Source organism: Stylophora pistillata, chromosome 1 (assembly GCF_964205215.1).
Source record: "Stylophora pistillata chromosome 1, jaStyPist1.2, whole genome shotgun sequence".
NCBI classification, from domain to species: Eukaryota; Metazoa; Cnidaria; class Anthozoa; order Scleractinia; family Pocilloporidae; genus Stylophora; species Stylophora pistillata.
In genome coordinates, this window is record NC_142519.1 from 3867249 (window position 1) to 3877500 (window position 10252).

Below are 10252 nucleotides of genomic sequence, written 5' to 3' on the forward strand. Positions count from 1 at the left end.
GAAAGAACTCTTTAGTGGACAAGTCACCCGTAAGCTCTAGATGGGTCATGCGGGAGGAGGCACAAGTAAAGATGCATATATAAGCCTTTTCTGGGGAGGCACTCCCTCGTACGAACAATGGCCCTGCAAAGTCTACACCAACGTGAGTGAAGGCTGGAGACAATGACGCCCTCTCTGATGGCAATGGCGCCATTTTCTGTGAACATGGACCAACTCGTTGACGTCGACAAACAAGGCACTTTCCCAGGATTCTTTTAACTTCACGACGTCCCTTGGTGAGCCAGATCTCTTGTCGTAGAACCGAAAGAGTGCCCTCCGGTCCAGCATGAAGTAACTCCTTGTGCACACTTTGTATGATTTTCTCAACTACCGCATGCCCATGTGGTAAGATTATTGGATGTTTGGTACCCTCTGGCAAGTCTGAGTGCTGTAATCTACCTCCTACCCGCAGCAAGCGATCTCTCTTGTCGAAATAAGGGTCCAATTTTAATATAGCACTGGTGTTTGGTAAAGGAAGGTCCTCCTCCAGCCTTTCATACTCTGCTTGGTACACCTCTTCTTGTATCTCCCGATACCACCTCAACTTGGCATCTTGCAGCTCCTCGGCTGACAGCTCTTTGGAACCTGCACTTATTCCTGACTTAAAAGCTCGAACACCTCGAATAACAAATGCTGTTACCCGGATTAGCGTCAGCCATTGCTCATATCGAGATGGATCAATCACTGGTTCCATAGTAATCAACGCGCACGTTCTTGTCACCCTTTGTTTTCTTTCTTTCTCTACAGACTCGGTCAATTCGTTTGGCGACTCTCGATGTTCAGGCAGGCATTGAGAAGATAACCAGCACGGTCCACTCCACCACAACTTGCTATCAGCTAAGACCTTTACGGGCACTCCACGTGTAAGTAAGTCAGCAGGATTGTCCTCCCCTGAACAGTGTTTCCAATGGTGTGGGTCCCATGTGGACTGAATCTCAGCAACGCGGTTTGCTACAAATGTCTTCCACTGGCTACTTGAGCCTCTGATCCACTGAAGAGTTACCATGCTGTCAGTCCAGCAGACTACCTGCTCTACTTTGAGTGTTAACGTTAGGGATTCTACAACAAACTTCAGCAATCTTGCGTTAACAACAGCTGCAAGTAACTCTAATCTCGGTAACGATACAGCCTTTGCGGGAGCCACCCTTGATTTGGACATGACAAGATGTGTTGACGCATGGCCGGTTTCATCCAAGCACTTGATATAGACTGCCGCACCGTATGCCTTAGGTGAAGCATCACCGAAGCCATGGAGCTCTATTCTAGAACTTGATCCAATGTTTTCCATGAAATAGCGGGGAATGGTGATACAACTTAACTGTGAAAGTTCCGATTTCCACGACCTCCACTGCTTAGCAATATCCTCATCTAACTGGTCCTCCCACTGTAAACCCTTCTGTCATAGTTCTTGGAACAACATTTTCGCTCTGATTGTAAATGGTGTGATTAGTCCCATAGGGTCAAAAACCCTCGACGCAATGCTCAACAGACTTCTCTTCGTTTCAGGGTCACGAGCGGCCAGCGTACTTGGTGGCACGTTAAAGAGGAAGCAGTCAGTTAGTGTATTCCAACATATTCCCAGTGCCTTGAGCGGTTCTCTTGCATTGAAATCAACAGTACTGGACTCTGCCTGATCTTGCTCTGCAATGTGGCTAAGGACCTTCTTCGAATTACTGGCCCACTTTGACAGATTAAATCCACCTCGTTCCATCATCGCACTTAAGGACTGCTGTAACTTCACTGTATCTTCAACATCATCAGCACCACTAAGGCAGTCATCCACGTACATGTTCGACAGGACTTCCCTTGATACGTCAGGGAACTCTTCGCTGCATTTCTTCGCATGGCTTTGAACTGTGGCAATGGCCAGGAATGGACTACAATTAACACCAAATGCCAACCTTTGCAGCTTGTACACTCTCGGTGGTTTATCACTTTGTAGATCCCTCCAAAGATAACGTAGAGCGTCCTGGTCTCGTTCGTCAACCTTGATCTGGAGGAACATCTTTTGAACATCAGCCATAAGTGCAATCCTACGTGCTCGGAATCGAAGTGATACTGATACCAGGTTAGGTTGAAGTGCTGGCCCTGACAGAATACAGTCATTGAGAGATACCTCATGCTCGTCATATGCTGAAGCATCAAAAACAACACGGCATTTTGTAGTTTTCTTGTCCTCTCGAAAGACTGCGTGATGAGGTAAATACCTGACCTTCTCGTTATCATCAACTGCTTCCTTTACTTCTACGGCAAATCCCTTATCTACGTATTGGTTGATGGTATCCTTGTAAGCATTGGCTCTCTCTGGGTTTCTCCTCAGCTGTCTTTCGACACTCTCAAGTCTCTTGGCTGCCTGGAGGTAGTTTGACTTGAATGGCAGAGCATCGCTTTTCCATTACAGCGGTACTTCATAACGCTCACCATCAAACTTCAGTCCCTCGTTGAACTGTCTAACAGACTATTCTTCCTCTAAGGACATGGGTGTATTCCCTTTATCTACAATTCCAATAGATTCCAGCTCCCAAAACTGCTTAAGAATGTCTGTAACTGGATCAATGCACACGGTAGACAGCATGGATTGAGTGTTCTTAGAAGAAAGACCCTCGATGGGTCCTCCTACAATCCATCCAAGTGTTGACTCTACTGCAGTGGGAGCATGAGTGGCTTCCCCTTTCTTGCATTTACCACTCATAAATGAAAAGTAAAAGTCTGCTCCTATCAAAATATCGACGTTAACTGGTCCACGAGGGTACGAGTCGGCAAGTATCAAGTTCCGCAGGTGGGGGTAATCTTCTAGCCTGATCTCCACTGGTTCTAGTGGTGTGCAGATCTTGTCAATGGTGAGGGCCTCCATGCTAACTGGTGTTGAAACGTTTTCTTGAACAGAGGCAAGTGAGAACCTGACTTTCTTCATTCTCTTCGTTTGACTGGCTTCTCCCCCTAACATGGATACACTAAGGACCTCAGAAGGTCCATCAAGGGCAAATGATTCGGCAACCTTCTTGGTGATATAAGACCTCTGGCTTCCTGAGTCAAACAAAACTCTTACAGGTGCTCTCTGGAAATCGTCTGAAACCAGCATGGCTGTCCCAGTCTGTAATAAGGTTTGTTGCATCTTGGAGTTGTACGAAGCCACGAATCCACTTAATGTTGTATGTCCCTTTTCTTCCATGGTAGGATCCCAGTCACCATGAAGTATATTGTGATGACGCCGGCCACATCCTTCGACTTTGCACTTGGGTTGGCGGCATACTGAAGAATAGAGGAAAGTATTTGCAGGCTTTAAACAGTTAAAACATAGCCGGCTCTCCCTTACTAACTGCCAGCGTTTGTCAACTGACTTTCGCTCAAGCTCTGGACATTTAAAGGTTTCATGTCCCTGCTCCTTACACACATGGCAAGCTGCATAACTTCTCCGATTTGTCTCACTTGCTAGTAGAGCGGCTGCTGAAAACACTTTCTCCGGGGTGTTCCTTGCCCCAGCTCCATCCTTGTCTCGTGCTCCACTTCCTCTAGCTGTCCCACCATTCTCACCAATCATACTAGCATTCCTTTTTCCGGCCTCCTTGGAAATCACTTGTTTATTCAGGAACTTGAAGAAAAGTTCAAGATCAACACTCTCTTCCTTTGTGTCAGTTAGTTCTAATTCCCATTTCTCGGATAACTCAGGTGGAAGTTTGGTTTCTAATATTGGAAGGAGGATACAAGAATGGGTCGTTGGCTTTTCGCCTAGGGCCTCCAGTGCTCTAATCCGATTCTTTAGCGTGTCATGGAGATCTCGCAAAAACTCTACCCCTTCGTTTGACCTTGGTAACTGGATAATTGACTTGACTAGAGATGAAATAATTATTCTTTTCCTACCAAAGCGATGTTTCAGAGCATCAACAGCATGCTGATAATTAGCACTAGTGACTTCAAATCCCTCGATTGTGTGATAAGCAATCCCTTCAAGTACTGAACGCAGGTAGGTGAATTTTTGAACAGAAAGCACATTGTCATTATCATGAATAGCAACCTCGAATTGGTCCCAAAAATTTTGAAATTTTAAAACATCTCCATCAAATTTGGGTAACTCAAGTTTTGGTAATTTTAAATGTGACTGTTTGTGCTCCGCTGAACTCGAAGTAGTTTGTTCGTCTGCTTTGGAAATTGCTTGTCTAGATATATACTCTTGAGCTATGTCTAAAGCATTATCAATCACTCGTTGATAGTCAATCCACTTTTGAGCTTCTTCAGCAACTTCATCATCAGAAATAAGAGCAATAATTTCCTCTCTTACCTTACTACAACTCTCCATGTAACCATTCAACTTTTGAACACGATTTTCCATTCTTATGATGTTGTTGCTGGGACTTTTGCTTGTCTCAAGTATTACTTGTATCACAGCATTAATGTCCATCTTAAGGATCATTTCTTTCCTTCTTAACAACTGAAAATTACTTAACTGATGATTGGCAGACTGTGACGACGAGAGTTGACTAGTTGATGCTGCAGGCACGTAGTCAGCTGGCAAGGCTTGTTTAGAGCCTATATGAGTCGATTCCTCACTTTCGTTTTGCAAAGATGGAGGATTAGATTCTTCTTGCTTTATAGCAACTATAAGTCGAGCCATGAGAGCTGGTTTCTTTCCTTTTGCCGGTAATCCTCTCCTTTGTAACTCAGCTTTGACTAAGGAAAGAGACATTTCACTCACAATTTCCTCCGCTGACGATGCACAGTTGTCTGCCATATTCAAAACTGTAATCGTTTCTCTCGATGTTTACTTTTCTGCTCAGTGCTTTGCTTCCCCAAAGGTTTCTCAAATCCGGCTTCGAAGGACCATAATGTTCTGTTCAGACTACTAAAATAACTTCAAGTGAGAACCACATGTATTTTTATATACCATAATAGTAACACAACAAAATCTCCTCAGTAGGGTGGTCTCGTCATAAGTCCAGTCTCACTGGGGGGCGTGAGATCCTCCCACTGCGGGTCCGGGCCCGAACACTCATGAACTCGTTTAACCTTCGCAGCGTCAGTCTCGATGCCCTTCTCAGATACAATATGGCCAAGATATGCGACGCGTTTCTGGAACAGCAGACATTTGCTTGGTTTTAACTTAAGTCCAGCTGATGCAAAGCGAACGAACACTTCCTCTAAACGCTCCAGTTCCTCTTGAAAAGTTCTCCCATACACAATTGTATCATCAAGGTAAATAAGGCAGGTCTCAAACCTTAGCCCTGCTAAGATCAATTCCATTAATCTTTCAAAGGTACTTGGTGATGAAGTGAGACCGAAAGGCAAAACATTCCACTCGTAGAGACCAGAAATGGTTACGAAGGCTGCTTTACCACTGCTAGCTGGGTCCATAGGGACTTGCCAATACCCCGATGCCAGATCCAAGGTGGAGAACCATTTTGCACCGGAAAGAGAACACAGAGAGTCATCAATCCTTGGCAACGGGTAAGCATCTTTGACTGTTACTGCGTTGACCTGTCTGTAATCTACACAGAACCTTTGCGAGCTATCCTTCTTGGTAACTAACACCACAGGAGATGACCACGGACTGTTGGATTTCTTCACAATTCCACGTTGTAACAAGTCCTCCACCTGCCTCTCAATTTCCGCATGTTTCGATGGTGATGTGCGGCGAGGATGCTGTTTGATTGGTCTTGCATCGCCTGTGTCGATATTGTGTGTCACTAGGTTGGTTCTGCCAAGATCTTGTTCTGATAAGGAGAATACGTCTTTATGCCGGTGTAAGAGTCCAGCAACTGCCTGGCTTTCTTCTTCGGTCAACTGTTCTGAACTGCGCCGCCAAAGTTCTCTGAGTGGATCTGGTAACAAGTCTCCACTTTCCTCCGCCCTCCTCTGGCTTTGGTCAATTCCACTTGTGGAGCCCTGAGAGTTAATTTGAGGAAACTCCAGCTCTGCCACGTTGGAAACTGGTTTGGCCACAGCTACCACAGTCTGAGCACCGATGGTTTGTGTTTTGTCAGCAGTGTTAAGAATTCACACTGGTACAAGGCCGTTATCTCCTGCAGAAACCAGAGTCCTTCCAATATACAGGCCTTTGTCTTGTAGACGGTTGCCACAGGGCTCTAGGATTCGCAATCCTTGATTAGCATTTTCAGCTTTGGACTGTCGGTGGATAAGATGAACTGGAATTACTGCTTCACAATGTGGTTCTATCACTACAACACGGCGAGTTACACATCTGAGACTGAGTTGCTGGGAAATCTCACTACAACAGTCAATTTCCTCTCCATTGATAAGAAGTTGTTGCTGAACTAGGTCAATCTTCGCATCTACATCAGACAACAATTCCATACCTAATATGGCAGAGTCCTCAATGTCGGCTACCAGTACACGTAAGCTTACATCTTGAGTTCCTATCCTTATAGTAATCTCCCCTGTGCCATACGTATTGGTTCTGCGCCCGTCTGCCACAAACACTTGTGAGCCATCTTCACGTAAGGGGAATTTAGCATCCTCAGGTAACCTCTTGAAGCACTCATAGGATAAAACATTTCTCACGGCACCCGTATCTACCAGCCAAACAACTTTACACTGTCCTATGAACCCAATGACATAAAGTCCATAGGGGCGAGATCTCCGATTAGGTACTACTGTCACATTCCCACCCTCTTTAAGATTGTTAACTGCAGTGTTAGAACTTTGAGGCCCATGACTGTCCAGGTATGCTACTGGGCCCTCGAGGACACCCTGTTCCCGTTTCCCGAGTACTGGTCAGTTGCCGGTCGTCCCCTTCGTTTAGGGCATTCTTTTCTCATGTATCCCCTCTTTCCACAATGCCAGCATTCCCATCCCCTGGTTTGGTTTCCCTGTGGCACGTCATTTCTGATAGTTGGTTACCCTGCGGCTGTAGTTGGTTTGCAAGAAATTCATTCAATTGCGTGATGATGCTTTGCTGAGCTTCTAATTGCTGTTGTTGCTGGTCTATCTGAAGCTTAAGCCCATCCACCTTTGTTGGCAATTGTGTTCGTTCTGTTTCCATGGCTCTGACTTTACTACCCGCCCGTCTGAAAGAATTATTGTTGTCTAGAAATCGGAGGGATTCCAACTCTCTAGCTAGGGAAAGGGCTTGGTCGAGAGTTCCCGGTTTTTCCCGTCTATGATACAGCCTATCATCCTTATCACTCAAAGCATCAATAAAATGTTGGACAGCAAAACGTTCCTGCACGGAAGCACCCAAATGCTGATATGCTAGATCTACCATTGAACGAATATCTGTAGCTAACACTTGTAAACTCTCACCTTCGAATTGTCGACGATTTAACAGCCTGGCTTGATGTAACTCGGCTTCTTTCTCCACGCCAAATCGTAGCTGCAATCTCTCCACAATTTTGTCGTATTGTTGACAATCTGAATCCGTGAGTCCACTTAATAATTTCCTACTGTCACCACGAAGACTGGCGGCCAGAAACATCGCCTTTTCTTCCTCGGTCCATCCATTGACGATCGAGCAGCGCTCAAAATGCATCAGATATTCTTTCAGGGGTTGTTTTCCATCGAAATCTTCCGGTAGTTTAACAGGTTTCCTTGTTTGACGGACCACCGTCAACCCTTGTGACTTTGCGAGGGTTAACAAGTCATCATCGTTACGCCGGAATGGATTTGCAATCGAAGCACGTGACGTTTCGGTCGCTGGAAGTAGTGTGCTATCTCCGACCTCTGATGACTTTGCGAGGGTTAACAAGTCAGCATCGTTATGTCGGAATGGATTTGCAGTCGACGCACGTGGTGTTTCGGTCGCTGGAAGTGTGCTATCCCCGACCTCTGGTGACTTTGAAGTCGAAGCACGTGGTGTTTCGGTCGTTGGAAGTGTGCTATCCCCGACCTCCGATCGTACAAAAAACGGGCTAAGGGCCTCCAAATCCGTTTTGAAAGGATTCTCTGACCTGATAGGAGTATCCCACCGCTGCCGCCAATGTGATAAATCCATTTTCGGGTCCGCAGGCACTTAATCTCTAACGTACTGATCGAACACAACAAGCGGCCATGTTGTCTTTATTACACACACACAACAACAACCACCCCGAAGGGGGGTGGTAACGAAAGTAACACATTTCGTTCTAACAGGGAGGTACACGGTTTCGGCTTTCGCTACAATGCTCCCCCTCCGATTTATCGGGATCACCAAACAATCGATCGGGTACTACCAAAGCGAAGGAACATGAACTCGTGACAATACAAACTGTATAATATATCCTCTAGGCCAAAATTTTTAATAAATTGCAGGGTAAATTACCAAGCAATATCGCTTTTGTTCGAAAAAGTGCTAAAACAGACTGATAAGAAGCAGAAACGAAAGCATTGATTGCATTTACGAGACCCGGACGACAATTTCACCGTCGTTGTTTATATAACTTCATGGCCTTGAAATCACGTAGCGTCGTATCTAAAGAAAAATCTTCGAACGAACAATACCTTAAGAACGTATGGACAAAAAAAAAAAAAAAATACCAGTCCAAATAATAGCTAAAATAACGCAAAGCTTCACTTGAAGTCAGCAGGATCAGTTTACATTTTCCGGACGTAGTAGTCCTTGCGCTCTCGAGAATTGCATTTTTCGTTACTCCAGTGCTAATTCCTTCGCTGTTCATCTTAAATATCAATTATTCGTAGAATTTGTAGTTTTCATCTAAGCTCCAAAAGGTCTACCTTAATCAGGATGGAACAGAATTTTGAACACAATGCTACACGATTTTATGGCCAGGAAGTTATGCAAACCGTGACGTTGAATTTATCGCTCGGGTCTTATAAATGCAAGAAATGCGTTCGTTTTCGCTTCTGATCGGTATGTTTTAGCAATTTTTTTAATAAGGGATATTCTTGGTTATATTTCCTTGCATTTTATAATTTTGGTTTAGGGATATGTTGTACAGTTTCTATCCTCATGAGTTTATATTCCCTCGATTTGATAGCACCCGATTGTCTGGTAATCTCGACAAATCGGCATATTGACATCTTAAATGTTTATTCCTGGGGAAAACCCTGGCAGTAAAGCTATCAATTGACTTCCATTGAAAGTCGGACAGAGAAAAAAGAAAAGGCGGGATTATCTATCGCAACTGTAATGGAAATTGAAGATGTCAAGAACGAAACGTTGCTGCGAAATGTAATAAATAACAGATCATTTTCTTCAATTTACGTAACTGCAGGATATCTTCGGTTAGCATATTCTCCTCGGCCCATCATAGAGCGAGAGAAGGTTGCAAACATAAGATTCTTTAACATTTTGGAAGCATTGTGAGACTTTACAACAAAAAGTATTGAGGCTATGTGATAAGGAATGGAACGCAAGGGGTAAGAATTTATTACGGACTTCATCACGAACCCAAGCATCGGAAGAAAAAGGTTTTCGTTAAAAGTTTTTACCTTTCGGGATGTCCACGGTTATTTTCACGTTCCCCCAGATAAACGACCACCTCGACCCGTCATGAAAAGCAAAAAGAGTTACGAACAGACAAATCTGAAGGAATTTGCGAAGCTTTTGAACTCCGCATCTCATACAATAACAACAAAGATATGGACGGATGAAGAAACATGACATGCCCTTTGAGCGACCTGGTACTACTTACAACTCGCAAAAATACTCCGCGATACTACACTACAAAATATGATAAGATACATATACTTTACAAATTTTACACACAAACCACAGAGCAAGAGTCATTCCAGACAGATCAACGAATCGCAACCAGTTGTTGATTACAGGAGTAGAAACGGAAAATTATGGGAAATATCAGTGCAGTGCAAATAAAAGCTTCTAAAGAAGCCAATCAGGAGTGGCTTTCTTAAACATAGGTTAGATATTTTTTATAAAAAGGAAGAAAATAAGGATCTTAAAGACGGTTACTGCAAGGACTTGACTTCTAGAGACAAATCGCGAGGGCCTCATTTTCTTTCTTCTGCTTCTTCGTCTTTTTCTTATTCACCTTAATTTCTATCATTAGAGTATTACTATTATCAACTAATGCTTCGTTGTTATCTTGCAGTGCCCCAGAAACCTGAGATTATCGAAGGTCCAGAGAACCAAAGTGTCTCGATCGGTTCCAATGCTACCTTTAGCTGCACTGCCAGGGGCTGCCCGAGGCCAACAATCCTTTGGATAAAGGACAATGCTTCGTATCCTTTACAGTCCAATTTCAGAGCAAGTGTTATTCAAGACAGCCGACCGAATTATGGCAGCCCACTTTTCATAACAGGA

At 44.2% G+C, this 10252-nt stretch overlaps 2 protein-coding genes across 2 annotated transcripts in view; one reads left to right on the top strand and one right to left on the bottom strand.

The window, feature by feature from the left end:
* Nucleotides 1–1438: 1438 nt before the first annotated feature.
* LOC148740881 (uncharacterized) lies at nucleotides 1439–4768 on the bottom strand. Its single transcript, XM_088759161.1, has 2 exons — nucleotides 2540–4768; nucleotides 1439–2392 (listed from the first exon to the last, which is right to left on the bottom strand). The coding sequence occupies exons 1-2, from the start codon at nucleotides 4766–4768 to the stop codon at nucleotides 1439–1441; spliced, it is 3183 nt and encodes a 1060-aa protein (XP_088615287.1).
* A 5276-nt stretch (nucleotides 4769–10044) lies between these two features.
* The window catches only part of LOC148740882 (muscle, skeletal receptor tyrosine-protein kinase-like), a 2029-nt gene continuing 1821 nt past the window's right edge, over nucleotides 10045–10252 (top strand). Inside the window, exon 1 of the mRNA XM_088731576.1 lies at nucleotides 10045–10252. This exon is cut by the window's right edge and continues 88 nt beyond it. The gene's annotated coding sequence lies outside the window, so the exon portion shown is untranslated.